Consider the following 24,810-nt stretch of genomic DNA (forward strand, 5'->3'; position numbering starts at 1 on the left):
TCAAACGGTCTTAAATTTAGTTTTATTTAAGTTGTATTTTTATTGAAATTTATACGATCAAATCAACTGATTAATGTTCTCATTTTTTTTTTAATGTAATAAGTAAGAACATATTTGTCTCTGTCTAGCATATAGCTTACTGCACATTTATGTGATATACGTGTATAAGATCGTTTAAGTTGATTTGCACTTGAAAATTTCGATTTCATTTATCGCTTTGATGAATTTTTTATGTTATCTTTTTATACTTTTTGTATTCACTTACATATTACATACATATATAGAAATATCGTTTTAAGTGTTATATAATATGCAAAAATATCTATTGTTATCGTAGTTATATGGGAGAAAAACGACGCCTAAAATGTTATCAGTAGTCCTTTATTTTTCCTTCTGCTTAATAGCTGCACTTGACAAACGTTTTTTTCATCGAAAGCAACGCAAATCATAAATATTCACTTTCATTAATATTTTTTCTTTTGTTTAGTTTTTTTTCTTTTTGGTTTTTTTTTATAACAATGAGCAACAAATGGTTACAATAAAAACATTTAAGCTACAATAGATGTATGTATATGATTTTATGAATATGAACTTTAAAACGTTGGCAAAAACTCAACTTGCTGTGCTACAGAAAAAATTCACATTAAATATTTGATTTATGTTGTAAAAATTCTTATAAATTAATTGTACATAAGTAAATGTTGTATGAAACAAGGCGAAGCTGTTTGTTTTATTTATGTATGTGCTCGATAATCTGTTCGATTTGCGATTTTCGATCAAGCGCGCAACTCGCAATGTTCTCTATCAACAAATTGGTCCAATTGTTAATCAGGCCATCCTATTAAAAGCTGAGTTGCAAGGACGAAAGCGAAAGGATCAGCCAGCTTCAGTTTTATGCTCTAAACACGCTAAAAATCAAAAAGAATAAATATGGTATATAAAAACGAAAACAATCGTAACAAAATCATAATTGTTTATAATTGTTTACTTCACTTGTTTTTTATTTTGATTTTTTTTGTATCAAAAAAAAATCAACAAAATTAAAATTAGAACTAAAGCAAAGAGTTTTTAATTAGAAAAAAAGTTGCTAATAAAAATGGGTGTAAAATGTTGATTGTTTTTTTTTTGTTTTTGTTTTCAAAAGACTTTTGCATAGTTTTTTTTTTTTGCAGTATGCATATTTTAACTAAATCGTAAATGTATTAAAAAGTTTGCTTTTCGTTAAGAGTCTCGAAAGAAATTGTTTGGAAACTGAGGAAGCGTTTAATTGCATTGCTGTGGCTGTGTTTTTGTTTTTGTTGTTTTTCATTTCATTTTTCTATATTTCAAATTGGTTTCGTTCGTTTAAAAAACTTAAAGACACTTGGACAATGTTTAAACTGCTACGAGTTGATATTCTTTACTTAAATGTTTTTTTCTTTTTTTTAGTTTTATGTTTTGGGTTCACAATATCAAGATGTTGTTGTTGTGTTTTTTTTTTTGTAAATTGTAATTATACAATTGAATATATGTATTTAATTGTTATGCCCCGGATGAATATTAAACCATTCAAATAATGCTTAATAAATAAATAAACATGTTGTTGTTGTTGTTGTTGCTGTTGCTGTTGTTATTGTTGTTGCTTTCTATTTGTCCTTGTCCGACTCGGCAGCAGCAGCAGCCACAGGCTTCTTGTTGCCAATGGGTATAGCTACCCGGATTCTGTGGGAATAAATGAAGGGAAACGTCGTCAGTAAAGGTTGAACGTATTGCATATAGTTGTGATTATTCCTACTTGTCGGTGATTTCCGTCAACTTGGTGCGCACCAGATCCAAATAGGTGTCGATCGACTGCTTGTTATTCTCATAGACCTTGGGCAAGGTGAACAGCGAGACAAAGGCTGTGGATATGCAAATATGATTAATCTCCAAACGTTGTCCATATAAAAGAGGTCTGCACTCACCCAAAATGACCAGGGTCATGCCATTGAACCAGGCGCCAATGTAGGTGAACACCCACAGAATGACACCGAATTTAATTGAATCGATAATATCCTCGACCAGGAACAGACGCCTCAGCTCCGCAACAAAGCCGTTAATGTGTGCCACAGCCACGCCAGCGATGTTCTGCACCTTCTCCTGGGACAGCGTCAGATCCAGTTCCAGATATTCTCTAAAGAAAATAATATACATGTTTTAAAAGTGTGCAACATGATGTCTCATATGAATTTTCCCAGAGATCGTTGGTTATGAGTTTGAACCAGAAGCTTGGCCCAACCTTAAAGTTTTTTCAACCAGAAATTGAATTGAGAAAGCTCTCCAAGGAATTTTCTCAAAAATCTTAAAGATTCATACGATAGTTTTCCACCAATTTTTCACAATTGCGCGTGGAATTTACCAAAGGCACAAATATTTTAGCTTTCTAGCTCTCAGTTTATCAGCCAGTCAGTCAGGCAATCAGCCAGTCACTCAGTCTGTCACTCAATCTGTCAGTCACTCAATCAGTTGTTCACACAATCAGTCAGTAAATCAATACGCCTGTCAGTCAGTCAATCAGCCAGTCACTTAATCAGTCAGTCAATCGGTCAGTCCCTCATTCAGTCTGTCACTCAATCCATCAGTAGTTCAATCAATACACTAGTTATTCAATCAGTCGTTCACTCAATCCGTTAGTCACTCAGTCAGTCAATCAATACGCTATATACTCAGTCAGTTACTCATTCAGCCAGTCAGTCACTCAATCAGTCAATCAGAACCCGTTATATATAGTATCTTAGATAAATGTGTACTCACTTGAAGGGATGGCCATCGTTTGTCTTTTGTACGGCCTGTGTCACGGATTTGTAGACTCTGAAGGCGACGGTGCCGACGAGCGCCAGCAGCGACAAATACGCAAACACACTTATCACGGAGAAAGAGGAGATGGCAACCAGTGTGATAAGCCCGGCGCCAAAGACAATGCCGGATTTTTTCACATCACGCCAGTAGATGAGGGATTCCACTGCAAGAAAGTGTAAAGACAGAGTATTAGTTAGTTAAGCTGTTACAATTTTAGAGTTAGCTTGTAGCTATATACATATATAAAGTTTGATATGCATATATGTATGCCAACTTTTGATTTCAGTTTTTTATTTTTATCAGTTTGATTTCGAGCAGCTTGCTTTAGAGTTTAAGAATTTGGCTTAACATCTGTTTACAGTTTGAAAAGCATATTGGCTGACTGCTACAGTTTGAGAAGCATCTTGGATATACCTAAAGTTTGTAAATACTTTTGATTTCCGTTTGTTATCAGTATGCTTTAGAAAGAGAATTCAGAAGTTTGTCTCTTACAGTTTTGGATTCGGGCTTGGCATATGGTTACAGTTTGAAAGGAATATTGATTGATCTCCATAGTTATAGCGTCAGCTCGGGTATATATACTGTTTTACAAGCATATGTAAGCATCGTTTGATTTCATCAATCTGCTTCAAAACCAGAATTTGGGGTCTTACAGTATTGGAACCTTGCCTAGCATAAATTAACAGTTTGACAAGCACAAATGTACTATATATTATTTCTTTTTCAGTAAGAGCAGATTGTCAATAGATTATAAGAGTTCGAATCTAGTTAAGCAATTAGTTTTGCAGCCATTCAGCCGTTAGATGCAAAACCAATACACGTACAGTTTGACAGGCACACCAGTGCTTCTTTTACTTTATTTCCTTTGAAGTAGTTCTTTATACGCGAATGCTAGTCACATTAAATATATAGTCTTTTTACTAATTTAAACTGTACGCTTTGACAATCATATGAATAATCCATTCCTTTTTATATGACTGTAGTTTTGTAGTCATTTCCTTTGCAGTTTGACAAGCTTTGGTAACTTTTTTTTTATCACGTTGTGAAGTAGTTAAGTTTAGAAAAAAGGCACAATGGAGAGAGAGCGATAGAGAGAGAGAGAGAGAGAGAGAGAGAGAGAGAGAGACGGAGCACGAGTTTTTTAGCTACGCAGTTGCAGTTTTGTAGCCATTTGTTTGCACACTTTGACAAGCACTGCTGCTGCTGCTGCTTTTGCATTCTTTTATTTTTATTCATTAATTTGTTGCTCAATCATTTCAAAGCGAACACAATTGACGAGTGACTGAAAATACCAAAATATACAGAAGCACACACACACACACACACACACACACACATAGGCAGCGGCTATGAGACAGCTGTCTATATGTATGTATGTGTTATGTATCTTTCGTTGAAGCAATTATGCAATCTTTGAGATATACCCGCATTTATCGAGTGCGTTGTGCGAACAAAGTGTAGCATAAATTGTGCAAATGTCAGGTAATAATTATTGGTAGCACGATTAGCAGTACAAGTATATAGTATAAGTACATATACATATATATAATTTAAGTATATATAGTATGTGTATATACCCTATTTCTCACTCACAGATTCTGCTCGACATTTTATTCGTGGTTTCGTGTTTTAGCGCGCCGTGCGGTCGATCGTTGCCAAGTTTTATACTAGACAAATATTATTTGCTGCCTCAACAAAATTTTCCGGACCCCAGCCGGAAAACGCACAGCGAGAGAGAGAGAGAGTCGCAAAATAAGGAAAGAGAGAGTGCGAGCGAAAGAGAGGGAGAGCGAGCAAGTGGACTAAAAAATGGGCGAAACGGATGTGAATTGAAACATTCAAAAAAGGCGAATATCATTTGAAAATTTCTTTCCTTCTTCCACACCTTCCCCCACCCCCTTCCCATCGGCAGCAATTGAATTTCCCCGATAAGCAGTCAATGCACTCGCTTCGACGAAAGCGAATTCACCTTAAGAAGCGTTTTTCAATTGATTTGACCTATAAATAGCCCCAACTCTGTTGTTAGACCCATTTGATGAACAATAAACAATTTGCCGAGGGTCCATTGAAATGCGATTAATTAAACACGATTTTATGTGTTTCTCACTCTTTTTGCTTCTATTTTTAAAACACTTTTTCAAAATAAGCACAAAAGCATTTCGAATATTTATTGTGTGAATACCCTGCTAGGAGGTGGCAGGCGCGAGAGGGGTTGTTAGGATTGTGTTGTGATATGTCATAGCATATCTTAATAGATATCTTTAATACATTTATCTAATAATTTAGTTGTTAAATTTAAAATTTTATTATTCGAAAAAACGTGTTTAGTTTTGAATAGTTCGTTTAAGCAATTCTACAATTAAAAACCCATTTCTACACAATATTTTATATATATTATCTATTTCTAGAAAACATATATTCATTTTTGTAAATAAAATCATTTCATTCACAGAAAATACTCTAGAAATTTTAAATATATATTTTGGCATTTTATAAGCAGAACATTTTCATTCACTTTCGAATTTATCGATAATTATCGATTAAAATGTCTTCTTTCTTTTTCAAGTGTAACGGCTTTGTATAGAAAATAAATATTACTCGAAATCTGAATCTCTACAAATATTTTGTATTAAGTTTAGTTCTTTAAATAAATATTATTTTCGATAACATCAATAATTATCGATTGAAACATTCATAATTCAAATCTTTCTTTTTCAAGTGTAACGGCTTTGTATAGAAAATTAATATTACTCGAAACCTCAATCTTTAATTTTTAGTTTAGATTCGTTAAATAAATATTATTGAAATAGATTTCTTTCTTTCTTATCTTTCAATTCATATTCTACAAGAAAGGCGAACCGGATTTCGATCAAATATTGACACGCCCTCCTCCCTCCCCCGCTGTCAACACAGCTGGAGCTCTCTGGAAATTGATGTGCCTGAGAGCAAGAACAAAAGCAGCTGCTGTTGATCTTCCAAGCACAATCCGAATTTTCTGGGAGCACTGGAAATCTTCCATTAGCTTTTTTGTCTTCGGCGATTGGCAAAGAAGAAGAGAAGAAGAGCATGGAAAGCAGAAAGACACATAGACACAACAGCTAAGCAAATATCAAGCTTTTAAACTAGTTTTGGGGGTGGGTAACAAAAAACAAAAAAAAACCCGCCAGATAGTTGCCAAGCAGCCAAGTCTTGAGGTTATGTAAATCGACAGTAAATTAGAAAGGAAACAAGAGATGTGAGGGATACAAATTGAAACTGGGTTAAAACGACGCGCAGACAGAAAAATATAAATGAAAAAAAAAAAACAATCGGACATACGAGCCTATTTTCTCATATGAAAGAAAGCGATGCGAGAGAAAGTTTTCTTTTTGTGGCTGTCTCTTTATCAACTATTGAAAAAGAGACGTCGCCACAATTAGGCGTATTGAAAGCATGTGGGTTGATAAAAGAAAAAAACAACAATAAAAAGAAGTGCATTGGCCACTGGAATTGGAAGATGGGTCTGGAAGTGGCTAACTGGGAACTGGGAACTGGGCAAACGGCAACTGGTTTCAATCAAAACAAGTTTGCACTGAAAGTGAAGTGGAGTATAAAGAAGAAGCGCGCAAAAGTGCCTAGATAACAGGCAAGCAAGTGTCTTTCTGTGTGTGTGTGCGCTAGAGATGTGCGTGATACGTAAATGCGAGCGTGAGTACTGTGAGAAGCAAAGAACTTTCTGTTCGAACCACACGAAAATATTGGAAATTAAAAAGTGTGTCGAGTTTCGTTAAGCTGCAGCTCCTATGCTTTGTCAGCTGACCTACGCTCTCTTTGATTTAATGCTACGTTTGTGTATGTATTCACAGCAATGTTCCTTGCACTCTCTTCTGCTCTCTTTAACCTAAGATAACAAACTTTCTTAAGCATAACAGCATTTGGTGACACGTAAATATTAGCTTAATATAATATTCTAAAGAGCACAAGCACGCTCTCTTTAGCTTAACAGTAAAAACTTCCACTACGTAAGGCCGATCCTTATTAGGCCTTCTTAAGAGGCAAAGCACAAGCAGTGCGCTCTCGTTTTGCTTGCTTTAACCAACTTTCGCTGTTAAAGAGCAAGACCCGCATGTAGAATAAAATGATGTGACAAAAATGATGAGTTTTAAATATCTACGTTTTGTTGTTGGAAATGAAGTCGAACACATTTACAATTTATTCACTGCTTGTCTTCGATTTAAAAGCAACTTCCGCTGACAAAGCAGAATGTTGTGTCAAGACAACCATTAGAAAATATCTTCAACGTTTTTGTCGTGCGTGATTGTGACGTCACGAGCACATCTCACTTTGTATATTTAGCTGGCATGCGGCATAGAGATAACCTTGAATTAGACTAAACACAGACACAAGCACACACACACACACACACACACCCAATGAACAGTGATTGCAAGTGCAGGCATAAAATTATGGAATATGCTCGCGTTGCCAATTTCGTTAAGTATTTTTGTTGTAGTTGTTGCCAAGCTTTAAAAGTTCGTTGACTGCGCCGTTAACCAACATTTCGACGTGGCAATCAAAATTCAAAAGCGATCGCTCAAAAAAATAAAAGCAGCCCAAAGCAAATTATGCAAAAAGATGTTTTTGTTGTTGGGCGAATGAGCATGCAGCGATTTAACGGCCACGTTGGCGCCGCTGCTGACGTTGGCAATCGAGCGGCAGCAGGGCAGAGCATAGATAACGCTTAACGGTAAATCAAGGTAGACAGTTGATAAGTTTAAGTTTAAGTTTGTCTATTGTTGTTGTTGTTATAGCTGACATTTACCTGGGCCACGTTCGGGCAGCGACTGGAAGTTGCCATTGGAGTTGTTGCGTGAGTAACGTTTGCTGCCACCGGCCATTATGAGTTTTAAGGGGTTTTCTTGTGTTTATTGTTAAAAGGAACTTGGCGCCAAAATGTATGCAAAACGGAATTGGCGTGTCTAGCACTAATTAAACTTGGCTAATGCACACAAAAACAAACACACACCAACACAGTTATTAAATTAAAAACGCAAACTCTAGAGGGCGACACTGCGGACCGCCGTCTACTCTGAACGCAGCAAAAGAACTGGAAGAAGTTCAAACACAAAACAAACCAATAAGCTGCTGCTGCCTCTGCTGCTGCTACCGCCGCTACATTGCCTGTCGCATTGGAGCTGTGTGCGAAAGAGAGGCAGCGCACGCCAAACAAGTTTTCTGGAATGGAGCAAGTTTGCAGCAGAGAGTGCGCACGCTACGCGAGAGTGCCAAAGGCGGAGCGCGCGCGCGATCCCAGCGCATGAAAGTAAAAAGATAACGCGCAATTGCAACAACAAAACTTGACTACGTAGGCGCGCAATGAAAACGCTCGTCAGAACGTTTAGCAACGTGTCAAAGCACACGACGATTGACTTCGGCCAGTTCGGCGGCTGCCACGAAGCTTACGTTACGTTCAAATGACGTAGTGGGTGCGGTTGCGGTTGCGTTGCTCGAAACGCACCGTGATTCATGAGCGCTCAGCAAGTCATGCACACGCACGAAAAAAACTGGAGGTGTTCGAGTATGACCGTCTGCAAATGTGTTGGTATTGGTGTTATACGCGCTGCTGCATCAATACAATTTGATTACATTGCACTCAAGTCCAGTGGTGTTGGTCAGCGCACTGCTTGAAACTTACAGCCGGGGGAAACAAGCAGTGCGTTTTGTTCATTGAACTTTCCAACTGCAACGCAAAACCAAAACAAATTGCGTTTTACTCAACGTAGTGACATCATAGTCTGAGAGAGCACCTTCGCTCTGCAACAACCCCCTTACTTTGATTTATGTGTTTGCCTCTTTTTGGCGCGAGTGAGTAATAAGCTCTGCTTCAAATGATATCATGCTGCGCCCCAAAAAAATAAAAGAGTCTAGAGCGAAAGAGACAGCAATAAGCGCCGCTGACATAATACGCAAATCGGGTTTTTGGGCAAGGCACAATAACAAACAAATAAAAATATAATAAATACTGCACCTGACATTGTCAGAATGTGTATTGCATAAGCAGGCGAGAAATGCAATAAAATGATAATGAAATTATTATAAGAAAAAATTCAGTAGCAGCAGCCGTGGGCAACAATCAAAATGAAAGCAACACAAACAAAAATCTAACCAAAATAACAGATAGAAGATAAAGACAACAATGTAGCAGTTGCAAGAGTGTGTATGCGCCTATCAGACACCCTACCTATGCACATAAATGCCTTAAAATTAAACCTTAAAACGAATAGAGTTCTCTTTCCGGGAATGCCCGACTAGGGGATACCCTGAACTTATTTTTTTCCTCTTTGCTGCATATTCGTAAACGTTTCACTAACTGCTTTTTCGATCTGAAGAGCGAGGGTAGCTTCTTTTTTTTTTTAATTTTGCTTTGTTTTGGATTCCTTTTACTGCCTGATATTTTCCTATTAGGTTTCAAATATCTCAGCCCTATTCAATAGACATTAATATTTGCAGTATTCTCTATTTTATATGCCGAAACGTTTTACTGGCTTTTAACTAAATACAGCTTAATCTAATACAAACAACTATTGCACTCTTTTGAAATAGACTATATTCAACTTAACACGCAGAAATACATTTACCAAGCGAAGTTAATGGCAATTGGCATATTTACTGGGTGATAAACTTATCTGACATCTTTGCCAAACAAAAACTACTTCAAGACTTTATGATGATAGCACAGACTATGTTCAAGTGCTAGCAAACATAATAAAAGATTTAATGCCACATCATTTATCGCATTCACAATGAACTGATTGTGAGTTTGAAGCGGAAATTCACAAATGATATGTACGCATAGTAAATTTTAATACAGTGCTCACTCGCAAAGAGCAACTTGAGATTGCAGAAATTGTAATGATATAAAAATAATATATATAAATATTATGACAATCATAATGTTTCCACTCTAACCTTAAACTAAATCAAATGTCAAGCAACCAAAGTTAAGTTAAGTAAAAAATGGCCGAAATGGTGAAATACAGATAAGAAAATGCTTGAAATGACTAACAAATATTTTAGAGTCAGGTAAAAAGAAATGTGTTCGCCAAATGAATAAGTATAAAAATTCTATAGTTTTTACAGTGCACACACAGAATACAAAAATGTTTATAAATAAATTCTAGCTGCAATTGGAAACAGCGCCAGAATCAAGAGAAATGACAAAGAAAGAGCAAGAGATAGGGCAAGCGTTATATCTTCTAAATAGATCGTAACCTTAAAGAATACTCCGTGGGGCAGAATACTTACAAGACTCCCGATTGAGGGGCAGCTCTTTAATTTCGCCGAGCGTTACGAATAGCGCCTGAAGCGTTTCTAAAGCGGCAGCCATTACTTATATATGTATTTATGTGTAAGGTTATATATATTATATATATTCTAGATATATATTTTGTAATTCACTAAACAACTGCAACGAAACGAAACGAAACGGAATTAGGAAGTTGCAAGCACGCGACTCTTACGGCTCCGGGTCCGGCATTAGCATTAACCGTTAACTCAAATGAGGCAACCGACCGACTGAACTGAACGATCAGCGAACCCAGAAACCAGCAAACAGAGGCCCCAGACGACAACAACAACAACAGCGACAGCGACAGCGACAATGGGCAAATTCAGCGAATGACTTGCCAAAATACAAAAAAAAAAGAAAAAGATACGTGAAGAAAGAAACAGAAATAGACGCGACAACGCATTCGGCTAAATGCAATGATAGATAAGTGCCACACACAATACACTCAGAGAAATTAACGAGTTACTTTAAAAAACAACATTTTGTTTAATTAATTAAATGTTTTATATTATGCGCATATATTATATTTTTGTTATATTTTATTATCTTCTCTTTATATTCTATTTAAGTTTCTCTCAGATTTGTAAAATTGCCACTTTGTCTGGAAAACTTCTTTTTCATTAAAAAAATAAAAAGCAAATAGGATAAAGAATCAGGAATGAATGAGCATAATTAACTATATATATATATTAATATAAGGAAGATAAAGAATCTTATATTCAAGGCAAAACTTTGCGTAAAAACTTCGTTTTTGCTAAAGAAATAAATTGAATTAAATTTATAACAAAGCCTCTAATATTTTTTATTTTATTTATTTATTTATTAATGGTCGACAAATTAATAAGTCAAGAACGAGCAATATATGTATATAAAATATGTTTTTATGAAAAAATCTTTTTGATTTAAAAAAAAATGCCCATAAAAACCAGCAATTAAAACAGATTGGCAAAATGTCAATAAAATTTGAGTTCTTATACAAAATATCAGCCACATCGGAACATATATATGTATATATACACGAAGAGAACTATACTCCTAAGAATTTCCTTTTACTATTTATACATTTCTTTGCACTGTATTCAAAATGAATTAATATTTCTCGCACTTCAATTCAATTATCAATTTTATCGCCCCCATTTCTCTGAGTGTAGCACTTTGACGCGCTCGATAAGCGCACGTTGATTTAATTTAAACAAAACTAACGAAATTATGAAATATGCTCTAGGTTATATAATTCATAGAGTAGAGCAGCCAAGTCGGTGCGAAAAAATGTGCCGCATCGATATGCCAAAGAATCGAAAGTATTTATGTAGCTGTCGTTTGTTGTTGTTGTTCTTGTTGCCTAAACTGATCTGAGGTCAGGCGAAGGGTTCAGCAGCAGCTGTTGGTGGCAAGCACAATATATGCACATATTTTGTATCTTACGGATGCGCATAGACGACACAAAAACACGACGAAACTCACGCGTTACCGGAGGAGCACTGAGGCGTTTCTGTGCAACGTTGACAAAGTCCGTACATCAACTAAACTACAATTAATTTCAGATGCGCTCAGGCGCAGGGCATGAGCATGAGGTATACTCAATATACACATAGGTACACATATACACACACTTACAGATACATATATGTATGCCTATATATATATGTGTGTGTGTACCTATATAGGGGTTACCCCTGCGCCTATGGCAAACAGAACGCTCGAGCGGCACTGAGAGCGTGCGAGAGAAGCAGAGCGAGAGCGAGAGAGAGCGCGCAGAGAAATGGTCAAGCTGTAAATGTTGTCGCCCTGCATTTTGTATCTCTATCCGAATCTGTAACTGTATTTGTATCTGTATCTGCGCGTAGGTAGCGATCCCTAACCTGGACTCGCTTCAGTTTCGAGCATGTCGCTGCGTGCGTCGCAGATGCAGGTAACCAGACGCCCTTCAGCAGGTACATAAGTATAAAACTTGATTGGGCATAGGGGTAGCGGCGGGCAGGGTGTGCGCGCCAGGGCTGCACTGCTACAGATGTCGTAGCACAGATAACTGTTATACGGCTATAGAACAGCTGTGCGGATCTTTTAGCGATCATTTTAAAAAGCACGCCCCGTTTCAGCCCTTAAGCTTGAAGAAAGCTCGCGGCGCAGTTCTCGCATGCAGCTGAAAAGCTCGCTCGCACTCGCACTCGCACTCTCTCTCTCTCTCTCTCTCTGCTTTGCTGCTGCAGCACGCAGCGTAATCCGAAAATCGAACTGCTTAGGCGGCGACAACAACAACAAATATGGCTGAAACAGCTAAAAAGCTAAATTTAGCAGGCAAAGGCGAACGTCGACGTCGCAGACGCCGGCCGGGCAGACAGAGGCGTAGCTATGGCCAGCGAGGTAGAGAGAGAAAACGAGAGGGAGAGAGAGAGCGGAGCATAAACAATAACAACAATTGAGAGCAGCAACAATTGCGCGCCCTCTCTCCACCACTTGCAATTTCAAGGTTAGGTTCTGTTTGGGGACTTCGTGCACTGCTTGCTTGACTAAGCTTTCGACTGCTTTGTTTAAAAGGCGCCAACAAAAAAATTGATTTCGGATTTCGAATTGAAGTTGTAGGCGTGGGAAAAGTTGTTATGTGCTGCCCGCCGCGTGACGTCAGCGCCGCTGACGTTGGCTTCTTTGTTCTTCTTCTTCCACTTAGCAAGTGCACTGGAATGGCGCATGACTCGAAATTTCTTATCAGAGACTCGTTCGGCTATCTGCTAAATTCACTTTCATTAATACCCTGTAGATAAGCTTATTTGACAATGGGCTTTCTGAATGCGTATTTCAGAGTCTTAAGAACAAAACTGATCAGATTTTGGCGCGAAGAAAACTTATTTTTAGACAGTAAATTTTACTTGGAAATCTCATGTTTATAGTTTTCTACAAGACTTCAAAGCTTCATGATTGATGCTTTTTTGTTGAGAATTTGTTCTACAGATTCTGCATCTAAATTCTTGACAAAGCTGACCAAAAGTTCTTAAATTCATAGGGTACCTGCCAGTCGTTCATTATCTTGTAGCTCATTTTCGCTTGTCTCTATTTATTTAACTTATCAATTTGCAAAATACGCTTCGCACATAAATGCAAATTAATATATGTATATGTAGTATATATTTCTTTTGCTATTGCAAAAATCAGCGAGCAACATTTCCGATGATCTAATGCGCCAATCGCTTGACTGGAATCAAGTGGTATTTATATAGCACGATATAGAAATGTTGTTGTCGGCACGTAGCCATTTCCCTTCCAAAGTTTCCGAGTCTATTTCTGACCAGTTGCATAAGAACAAAAGCCGGCCGGCTAAAAGCCAGGTGAAAGGCAGTTCAACCAAAACCCAGACCATGGACTCCAGCTTTACCTCGCATAGTTGTTGCCATTCGGCTATTCGTATGCGGTCATGACCAAAAATGGACCAAACACTCGGCAATTTCTAAATTATGAATCACAATTTGTACGTGCCCGTATTTAGAGGGTATGTGAGCATGTTTGACCGCAGAATAGGCGTAAGTATTTCATGATTAATGCGTCAGCCGTTGATAAACAAGTTTTCGTTAGGAAAATTACTAGAATATTGTTCTAGACAGACTTCTCTAGCTTTACGACTAGTTCAAACGGGAAAGTAGTATATCTTTGGCACGCCGAAGATCAGATACCCTTGCAGACATTTTCCCTACGGTTTTGAAGCTTTTTAAATAGAATATATAATATGTCAAAAAAACGTATTTTTCAGACATTCTTCCCATAGAGCTATAAAATATAGTCGTACGATCTTGATAGTATTTGGCTAATATATAAGGGGCAAAGTGAAACCGAGTTTTGCTTACAAGAGCCTACTTTTCGACCAATCGTTCCTATGGCAGCTACATGATATAGTGGTCCGATCCGTCCGGCTCCGATATTTGTACTCCTTGAAAAGGAAAAACGAGCGGACGGACTGACTGATAAACGGACAAATGGATAGACGGACATGGCTATATAAATTCCGCTGTTGAGGCTGATCTACAATATATGTATATACTTAATGGATTCGGAAACGTGTCCTTCTATGCTTCACACATTTCTTGACAAAATTATAACACCCTCAATAAGGGTATAAAAAGGTAATACAATTAGTTCTCAGTAAGTATAAGGGTCAAGCATGAGCTTTAAAAATTACTTCAATTTAAAAGCTGGTTTGAAAATAGATTAGGAGTGCTTTATTAGAAGGAATTCGAGCTTTGTTAATGAATTTTGAAGTGCCGCAAGCATATATATCTATTCTTGGTTCAAATAGCTGCAAAGCAACTATTAAAGTGGGATTTAAAATAGTTTCCTTGAGGTTTCAAACTGCTTTGAACGGCTTAAAACAGCTATAAAACAGTTTCAAAAGCAATACAAGAGATGTTCTGTGCCGTTTTCTAAATTTGGTTTACAGAATAAGGACATGAAATTGATTATATGAAAATAACCAATTATATTAGCTGGCTAGCAACTTAATAAATAGATTTCAAGCTGCCCTAAAAGCGGTTTTAGCTGTATAAAGCGCAGTTAAAGCCGGTTGTAAGACAGAAATTCAAGAAATTGTAAAGAGTGAAGCAAATTCCAATGAATATATAATTGTTACAATCTAAACGTGTTGAGGCTTCACTTCAGCTTGTTATTTTTGTGCATCTAAAACCAAAGTGAGAGTATTTGCAAGTCCGGCTTTAAACTCCAAAGTCGCGGCATTTACAGTTTAACGCCTCGTTGGCTTTCTTTGTGGCCAAGACAAGTTAAAGCTAGCGAATTGTATACAGATTTGTATGGGTTGAGTGACTCACGGACTGGCCGCCTGCTAGGCCCACGAAGCGCTCAGGGCCCACAGTGGGCAGTCCGGGATGTCTGACGCCCACTGGACACGGCATGGAGAGTACTTGCAATTAATTGTTAAGTGCCGGTAGCCAAAATTGGGCATAAGTAAAATCGAGAAATTGCTTTTACGTGCCAAGCGGATGGCACTTCAAAGTAGCCGCAGGTTTGTGGCTTAGTTCACGGCGGGGTGCCACTCAGGAAAAATAGTTGCTAGTTATCAGAAATAGATTTTATGAGCTATGATCCAAATTAGTAGCAAGTACGATTTTTAATGGCGTTATTAATGGTAAAACTAAAGCGGAAGCAGTTGATGCTTAGTCTATTAACAGCTGCCTAACATAGTCCGCTTAGGACAAAAATATAACAGGCAAACTGTCCAAATATGTTTAACAGAATATATATTTATATATATATTTGTATACTTGGAATATTGAATTATTGGTTGATTGAAGCTGAGCTCATTTGGGCGTAAGTTATTGGTAACAGCTGCTTTACATAGCAGCTTCTTTACCGTTCAAGCAAGCAGTTGACTTTTATCAAAACAGCTGCTTAACATAACCTTAACATGTAACATGCACAGCTGCTAAATTAACAGTATAATGTTAATGTGTGTGTTATATGACATTTTTAATTGATATATATGTAAGAAATTGATACGATTATCTAAGTTAAGCAATTTTAATTACATTTCTAAGGTATAAAAAAAATCGACGAAATTCCACACTAGTGACAAACTCCATTGTTCAGCGCAATTTGAAAGTATGATATGAATCTGTAGAGAGTACAGCTCATGCCCAGACAATTCGTACACAAAGTGATTAAGTTTATATATAGCATAGACTTGTACTTATATTTGTTTGATTGTGAGTTGTCTGTTTTGCAGTTATAGCTGGGTGCAAAGCTCAAAAGACGTCAGAATCGTCGTAGTTAGTCGTAATGATGATAATCGTAAACGTTGTTGTATTTGCTTTCATAAGCTGATGAAATGCGCTATACTACTTGATATAAATGCATATAGGTGCATATACTATGTAGAAGGTGCATGTTTAGCTGGCGTCTATTGCATGCGAGCCCCGTGCGAAAGGCGGGGGGATTGTCCCCTCGCCCTCATCATCGACCCAGCTACAGACAGGCCTCATATCAGCTTGCAGTTGACTGTAGACGAGAGAAAAGTTTTCCAGTTTTCTAGTTTTGCTTTTTTTTTATAGTGTATTATGGCAAAAGCTGACGGTCGAGCGGCATGAAAGCGCTTAGCATGCGATCCGATTACGGATTTTTTTGCCGCTCCAGTGCCAGCCACAAGGGACGGCGGGGTGCTGCTTGCGGGAAGGTAACTGAACTGCATTTATGCAGGCCTACTAATTACGTGGGCGTGGCACTATAAACCGCACACACACATACTTTTGTTTAGGCATAATTAATGCAAGCGCAGACCTTTTGACGTTTTGCCGCTTCAGAAATTTGTGTTGTGCACTTTTTGGCGCTGAGCGCGGTTTTCCTGTATTTTCCGCAGTGGCCTTTTAGGCGTTGTCCGGCGAAAAGCGCATAAGGCAAAAATCAATGTACACAAAACAGCGAAATTGACAACAAAAAAAAAGAAAAAATAAATGAATAAAGCCTCAAGCTGGGATAATAGAAGAAAACATATAGGGCTGCTCTAATAGGGCACCTTCGGGATAGTAGGATACCCTGTACCTGGGTAGAGATATTAATGAAAATATATTTTATTTGTGCATGCTTTTCAATTAATTGTAAAGATCGCAAGTTTTATATTTGGATAGCTTTACAAAAACTTGGCAAGGTTCAACAAAAATACAGTTGCTTTACCAATCAGCTCTTGTAATGCCCGAGAAATCGATATTTATCGATTTTGTGTGAAGCTTGGGCAGTAATCGAATGATATAATATCGGATTTGACCTGTGTATTCTAGCTTTTAAAAGTGGGTTAAGCTGGCAATTCTTTAGATTTCGACTGAATATATCGATATATGCGGTTATTCGATACGGACCAAATTTCTAAGAAATATTTATTAAACAATTTAAACTAACTTTGTATAAATTGAAATCACAAACTGAATGGATAATATATATCTAGACACTCATCATAATCAGCTTTAAGTCTACTTGTAAGAAATGAGGATATATGTATTCTGCTGTCCAGCACATAAATTTGATTAATATTGGGAAACCCTTTTTACGCCTTTAAGCGTCTACAGGGTATACAAAACCAGAGACAGCAAAATATGTATTGCGAATGGGAATAGTAATATACTTATGCATGTATTCAGGGTTGTTATATTCAGCGCAATTACAATAGACACACACACGCACACACACAACACACACACTCACACACACTAACACACTCGTGAGCAAGTGCACAACAATAACAGAAATAAATAAAGCATAGTTTAAGGCTTAATGGATACAGGCTTAAAGGGGGGAGAAAGCACTGTACAGACGGGGGGTGTTGGGGGAGGGGGTTGCTTTGTGCGGGCGCAACAATGACATCATTAAAGATAGACAACGTGTCGTATGGCTTTTGGCCCCCATATAAAGCGCATAATCATCGAGAATTGCGTTTACACAGTTATTTGCGCGTTGCAAGCAGTTTTTGTGTACAGTTTGAGAGTCATTGGCGCGCAATACACTTACCTTGCGGGTGCAAACGTTCGGGCTTGAACCAGGCATCTGTAAATAGGCGATTGATATATTGATTTTCGTTAGTTAGCATTAGGTTTCGTGTTGTGCAAGGCAGACAGAGCGAGACCAAGAGACATAGAAAGATATAGAGAGAATGAGAGAGAGAGAGCGAGTTAGCGTGCATTAGGCGGTGTTTTATGTCAAATTAAAGAGCAAATCGAGGCGCAAAACAAACAAAAATAAAACATGCAAAACAAACAGAATTTAAAAGAAAATTAGAAAGAAAGAAAATAGCACCTAAATCAGGTCGTTTACAAAATGCATATCCGCATATCCATTGACAGAGGTTAGTTTCATTAAATAGATGTGTATGTGTATGTGTGTATGTCCCATACATGAGTGTGTGTATGTGTGTATGTAGCTGTGTGCAACTTACTGGGATCCAAAATGGAGCAAATCAATGGGCGCTGCTTGCAGACGCCATTTTGTCCGGCCTCGCCAATTGTACACATTTTCAATAATTTTCTGTTATTGTTAAAACTTTTCAACTATTCACAAAGCCCTTGCACACAGGCAGTCGCTTATACGGTGCTTAGGGAATATGCGCAATTGCGTATAAGAATTCACTGGCGTCCGTTAGGCACACGACGCGCACAGAGACTGAGCGTAGGCCGAAAGCTTCAAGCCTGTCGCGAGCTAAAAAGGACTAGTTCAAAAGCACACATGGCAATGACGGCGCACAAAGAGAGAGAGAGAGAGAGCGTGAGGCAGAGAGGGAGAGAGTGAGTGAGTGGGCAAAGCGAGAGTGGGTGAGTGTGTAAATCGATAAGCGACCTGTACGCTAGGTTGAGCAACCGCGATTAGCCCTGAACCCGCATCGGAAAAAGCTCAAGCTCAACGCGTGAGCTGACAATTTTTATCGATTAACAATTGCTGTTGCTGTCGCTGCAGCTGAGCCGTGTGTAGAGCTGTGTAGAGTTTGGTTTGGGTGTAGCGCATGCGCTGCTTTTGTAGACATTTTCGGGGGTTGGGCGGCTTTAAGGGTTAGGCATGCTGCCCCGGAAATTACCAGACGGCGGCTTCCGTTTTTTTTCTTCCTCTTTTCTTTTCGTTTTTTGGGTGCGGTGTCCAGCGCAGCGCCTGCAATGACTGCAGCGCCTGTGACTGTGCCTGGGCTGCGGGTTTGGGTTTGGCTTGTGGTTGTTTGCTCTGCTTGCGCCTTGGACATGAAATCAATGAGCCGGACAAGGCGTCGAGCATCTGTCTAGCCTTTATAGCTGATATAGTTTATGGTTTATCTTAACGTTTTTTCTCTAACAATATACATATTTTCTTGTAAATACGTCAAGAAAGTTGGCGCTCTGCTATCTTTTCAGCAAATCGATTGGCAAGCATCGAGAGGAAGAAGCAGATGATGACCTACATATGTTAGAAAAGTTGTTCTCCACTTCAAAGCGGATTTAATCTGGTAATGCCATAAGCCATTTGCCCACTTTTAAACGCAGTTATATGAATGTGCAAATGCCATTAGATTGTCTCTCAAGGGTTCTCTAATTTTGTTATGCAAGGTGGAATGCATAGAAGGAGATACAAATTGAAGCTTGAAAAATATCTATAATATAACTTGGCATTGAGCCATCTTTTTGCACCAAGCAATACATATATCGCTGTCAACTAGATTGAACTAGATAACTGTATCATAAGAACAGTTTGTTAAATATATATATATATATATAGATATATCTAAATCAACTAATTAGTAATTAGTTAACTAATAATACTCCCAATATTTTGGCTACTATACCTATATAGCTTCAAGAAAAATCTGTCGATAATTTTGTAAGAAAAGATACACCGCACATCTGCTTATAAATATATCAGGAAGGGTGTTTAAACGTCGGCCAAGCTAGCTGCTCCTTTTTGTACTTCATTTTATTTATCTCATCTGCACTGACTTTTACACAAACAATTTTCCAATTTATTCGACATATGTGAATTGTTCTCAGCATGGTTTAATCTATTTATGTCAAAGAAATTTCATATATTGATGCCAAACATTTGGATACATATTTACAAACAAAATAAACGCTTCAATTCTATAATTTACCTAAACAAAAACTAGATTTGTGCGCTATTTATAAGAACAAAGTTTCAGTTGAGAAAGCAGAGAAGTTTCTATTTGTTCGCTTTTTGTTTTCTCATTTTGGCCCAATAAAGTCTCTGTATACAAAACATTATCGAACACGCCTGACTGGAAGCACTTGGAAAAAAAAAAACAAATTTATAAAATTATATTATCCACACTTTGTTTACAGCGTGTCGCCTCGGGAGCTTTCACAAAAATTTCGTTACGCCTTGTAAATACACTCTATATATACATATATATAAGTTTTTTTTTGTCTTAAACACAATTTGAATGCATGCTAAGTACATATGTAATTATGTACAACGTATTTTCTTCTTCGAGTATTTAACTTCTTGACGATATTCACAGTCTATTTATAAGCTGCACTTAATTGCCTTCTGATAGACATGTGAGCAATGCCGGCGACTCAGCTACAGTTATAAAGCGGGCGATAAGTGCATAGCGGAGGCGCCGATAAGTGCAGGCCTAGCACGCGCTAAGGCTTGAATAAGCGCAGAGAGCGAGAGGGAGAGAGAAAGGGAAGCCAAAGCAAGGGACCAGATGCAACAGTGCTGAGCAAATTTGTAATTAACTATGGAACACAGAAAGGCAAATAGGCTTATTGAAAAGCGTAAGGAGCAAGTAAATGAAAGGGAAGCCAAAACAAGGGCTTATATGCTCGCCAGTGTTGTGAATTTCGATAATGTATGGCCTAATCTAGCTTTTTGTTTAAATGTAATTGTAAAACAGCCGAGAAAGGGAATTCAAGCTATTTTAGTTTTTCAGAAATTTAAATGAAGGAAAATTTTATTTCAATATCGAAATTAAACCTCGATTTTTTAAAATGTCATGAAGATTGTATGAGCCAAATCGCAAAATTCCCAAATTTCCCAAATGAAAAAAAAAGAGGTTAGGGCAGCTCCTAATTGAATACAGGATATAATCTAGCTGGCTAATCCCAACTTGCTTTTCAACCAATATTTTTAACTATGTTTCCCTTCATGAACTAGATAAGCTAGTAATGTATATGCATCTTTATAATCGGCAGCACTGATACACATAAATACACACACACACACACACACTCACACGGACAAAGACAATGCGCAAAAGAGCAACTGGTAAGGAAAAAATCATTATCGTTATCGAAATTGTGCCGTCAGCTCGGTCGATGACAAGCAGAAAGCAGCAGCCGCCGCAGCAAAGTCAATGCCAATTGGAAAGAAAAGAAGAAGCACACATAATGCTAGACTGACAGACAAATGGGCAGACAGACTAGTCAGACAGACAGTCAAGCAGCCATTTAGCATGTACTTGCCATAAAAATAGCAAATAAAGACAAAGGCAACGCCGCGATTGCAGCGCAAAAAAAGAAAAAAAACAAAGCAGATTACTAATTGGAAAATTTTGCCAGCATGCGGTGAAAATGAAGATTGCAGAACACAAAAAGTCAAGTCGGGCGCAGCCGACTGCGCGCTACTCTGTACAAAGTGCAATTACCAATAAGATTGTTTTGAAAGGAGTTTTTCTCATTTTGACTTTAAGACTACAGTCTTACAGTTCAGCAATCTGTGAATCTAAAACTGTACTGCAGTGTACCGGGATCAGTATATATAGACAGACATTGCACAAAACCAATGTACTCTTTTTACACTTTGCGTGCAGGGTATACAAAACTGATATTAAAATGAATTTGCGCAGCGAAGCGGGCCCCCAACTAGACAATTGAATTATGCAGGCAAGGCTTAAATTAGAGAGTACTTTAAAGAGCAGCAGCTGCCCCTCGCGCTCTCTCTCCCTCTCTCGCTCTTTGCCTATATGTATGTTTGTGTGTGTGTGTGTGTGTTTGCCGTAATTGCTTTTATGGACACACGCTAAAATAGTACAAAAAGAATAAATGTGAAATATGTATGAATTATGAATGCTTTGCACACACGTCATTGAAAAGTCAAAAACAGCTGCTGATTCATCAAATGAATAAGAAATAATAAAAATAAGAATCGGCACATTTAAACTATGCCATTTTAAAGAATTGCTATTGACTAATTCAATAGTTAATTGCGCAGCCGTGACTCAGGTGTCAATCGAGCAGTGCTGGCAATTTAACTGTTTCGGCTGCTGCCTGTAATTCTGGCTATTTATTGCAAGGTGCAAAAAGCTGACAAATGTATTTAAATTACGTATTTTTTTTATTTTTTGTAAAAATTGTTAGACTAATGACATGTTACCTAACGTTCTGATCACATATGGAAAGCGAAAGTGTTCGCATAATTGAAGGCTACTTTCAATCGATATTTCAGCAATTTGTGGTTATCGATAGTTGGTCACATTGTCGATGACGATTGAAGATCGCCTGCAATTTAAAGCTCTTAAGAGAGCGAGAGCGAGAGGGCGAGACGCTGCATGCGAAATTCCAGCCGTAACGTAAAACGTTTGGCAAGTGAAATTCTATGCGCATTAAATGTATTTAAGCATTGTTGTATTATTGTGTACATAAAAAACAGCGCAAAACTTGATGCCGATGACATCAGCAAGCAATAAAATTCACGCAAAAACCAAAATGCCAAAGCCGCAAAGCAAAAGGCACACAGGCTAAAAGAGAGAGGAAAGAGAGCGACTTGTTTACTGCTAAAAAAAAAAAAAGTGACTAACATATATAAAAAAAAACAACACTCAGTGACAGAGTGACCAGACCTGGTGACGTTTACTAAGGTGCTAAGGTGCGGTCGCGAGGATACACAGAGGAATTAACAATAACAACAACAAGAAGAAGAAAAACAAACACACAAAATGATGACTATTTGTCAGGCACAAACTAATTAGAAACGAAATGATAACGAAATACAAATATATGTATATATATGTATATTGATAGCTCTTGCAGCAGATATTGCACATATCGCCTTTAGATATTAAATAACAGCATAATGCGGCTTTGCCCGGAACGAACACAATTGTGTTTCACCTATTTTCCGACCTTGGGGGTAACTCGTTTAAGCGATTGGCTCGGACGTTAGAACTTTTAGAAATTACAGTTATTTGGCAATGACTTTTTACTACCTTGAACTTACTTAATTTTTAATTTTTTTAAATTAAGAGAATGGAGCTAAGAAATATTTTCTAATTTTGTTTAAAAAAATTATAGCAATTATCAATTATCAAAATTGTTGCTGCTATCAAAAATAGATATTAATAATCTATAATTAAACCAATTTTTTGTGAAAGCTTTGAGCGTGATTTCTTGACACAGATCATTCAAAATTAGTTCAAGGCAAATTCCACACATTTCCCATCTTTGCGGGTGGAATGCTCTAAATTTTAATTGGCACAATTACAACGCTGCAAGAGCATCAAATCTTCGGCTAGCCAAAGCTGAGCTTATTTGGGTTTTGTTCACTCACCAAGTCCGTACTTGTAGAAGATCTCCTCGACTGAGACAATCTTTGGTTGTTGCTGCTGCTGTTGTTGTTGTTTTTGGGGCGGCTGCTGTGCTGGCGCCTTGACCTTGGGCGGCTCGACGGGCTTGGCCACGGGCTTGGCCACGGGCTTGACGGGCTCCGGTTTGGGTGTTGGTTTCACAACAATCTCTTCATCGTCCAAATCGGTGACCAGAGCCGTAGCCGAAGCCGGAATGGGTGTTGGTGCTGGTACAGTGGCTGCTGCCGCTGCTGCTTTGGGCGCCACGGGCGGCGTAGCTGTGCGATCCTCCTTGAAGTCACTGAGCAGATCCTCGGAAGAGATGAACTTCTCATGGTCCTGCTCCTTGAGGGCATCGGCAATGGGTTTCTTGGCCGGCGACGGTGTATACGAAACGGACGGCGAATCTGTGTCGGAATCCTTGTTGCCCACAACAGGCGCTGGAGCAGCTGCAGCTGCGGCAACGGCCGCTGCAGCTGTTGGATTCGGCTTGCTGAAATAGTCATCATCGTCATCGTCGTAGAACTTATCGCTGGCCGTCGGCGCCGTGGCTGCAAATGGCTGCAGTGGCGCGGTCATCGGCTGACTAAAGCTGCCCATCAAATCTACCTCCGGCTCCTTGGCAGGTTTGGGCGGTGCCGGAGCGGGAACGGAGGGCGCAACAGCTGGAACAGCTGGAACCGGGGGCTTAGCAGCTGGAACAGAGGGCGCAACAGCTGGAACAGCAGCCGGTTTGGGCGCATCTCCGTAGAGGCCACGCTCCACATTCATAAAGTCGCTGGTCAGCTCGCCGATGCCATGCTTGGCGGCCTTGCCGGTCTGCGCGAGGAAATCACCAAAGTCATCCGTTTGCTGGGCAAACTTGGCGTCCAGCTGCTCCTGGGCCTCCTTGGCGCCAGCGGACATGCGCTGCACGAACGCCTGCGGGTCGCCGAAATCAAGATTCTTTTGCTCGTTGGCAAAATACTTTTCGGTATGCGCATTATCATCCTGTGCGCCGCTGCTGACGTTGGCTGCGCCGCCGCCGCCGCCGCTGCTGCTGCCAGCGCTGTCGCCGGCGCTGAGGTCGCCCAGCAAATCGTCATAGGTGTTGGCCACCTTCTTGGAGGCCGCATTGGCTGCGCTGGTTGCGCTGCTAAAAATGTCGTCGGCCGTGGCGGCAGCTTCCTTTTTCAGATCGCCGAAATTGAAATCCATTCTAAATAAATTGTTGCAGCTCCGGCTGTTGTTGTTGTTCTTGTTGCTTTGGTATCCTTTTTTTCGGCTTGGACTCACACACACATATGAATGGGCGCACACAGAGAAAGACACGCACTCACGCACTTGGCCGGCTGTTTGTTGCTTGCCTGCGTTTTGATTTTGTTTATTTTTTGTGTAAAAAATATTAAAATGCTTGTCAAAATTGTTTTGATCTGAATTTGTTAGCAGCGGTGTCCGTTATACTTAAAATTTAATTTATTTTACAATGCGACAATCGTGCGCAGCAACTGCCTTGTTTGAACAATGAATTGAGACTGCGCGTTGGTGTGACCGCACAACGAAAAGCTACAAATCATGCCGCATACACGAGCCTTAGTGAGCACGAGCTGGCGACAACTCTGGCTTAGAGATGGACGCGTGTCGAAGCTTTTTTAAGTCG

At 38.8% G+C, this 24,810-nt stretch overlaps 1 protein-coding gene across 6 annotated transcripts; it reads right to left on the bottom strand.

Annotated features, from left to right (window-relative positions):
- Positions 1-1,284: 1,284 nt before the first annotated feature.
- Rtnl1 (Reticulon-like1) lies at positions 1,285-24,649 on the bottom strand. Of its 6 annotated transcripts, none has more exons than XM_064681385.1 (6): positions 23,156-24,649; positions 17,642-17,677; positions 2,773-2,980; positions 1,944-2,152; positions 1,775-1,880; positions 1,285-1,701 (listed from the first exon to the last, which is right to left on the bottom strand). In XM_064681385.1, exons 1-6 carry the CDS (start codon positions 24,366-24,368, stop codon positions 1,626-1,628), a joined length of 1,848 nt encoding a protein of 615 aa, XP_064537455.1. In that variant the 5' UTR covers positions 24,369-24,649; the 3' UTR covers positions 1,285-1,625. The 6 variants fall into 6 exon arrangements, with proteins under 6 accessions (XP_064537455.1, XP_064537457.1, XP_064537456.1 ...); XM_064681387.1 differs by lacking the exon at positions 23,156-24,649 and adding an exon at positions 18,066-18,192; XM_064681386.1 differs by lacking the exon at positions 17,642-17,677.
- Positions 24,650-24,810: the final 161 nt, after the last annotated feature.

Source organism: Drosophila montana, unplaced genomic scaffold, assembly GCF_035044405.1.
Source record: "Drosophila montana isolate Dmon_TW-CO22-7 unplaced genomic scaffold, ASM3504440v1 contig_2326_1, whole genome shotgun sequence".
Classification (NCBI taxonomy): domain Eukaryota; kingdom Metazoa; phylum Arthropoda; class Insecta; order Diptera; family Drosophilidae; genus Drosophila; species Drosophila montana.

Bases quoted from the DNA above. Each gene is read 5' to 3' on its own strand.
- Rtnl1 (XM_064681385.1), bottom strand. From the start codon at position 24,368: ATGGATTTCAATTTCGGCGATCTGAAAAAGGAAGCTGCCGCCACGGCC. The intron at 2,153-2,772 runs GTGAGTACACAT...TATTTTCTTTAG, and splicing joins AACGATGGCCATCCCTTCAA to AGAATATCTGGAACTGGATC. The intron at 1,702-1,774 runs GTAGGAATAATC...TTATTCCCACAG, and splicing joins TTGACGGAAATCACCGACAA to AATCCGGGTAGCTATACCCA.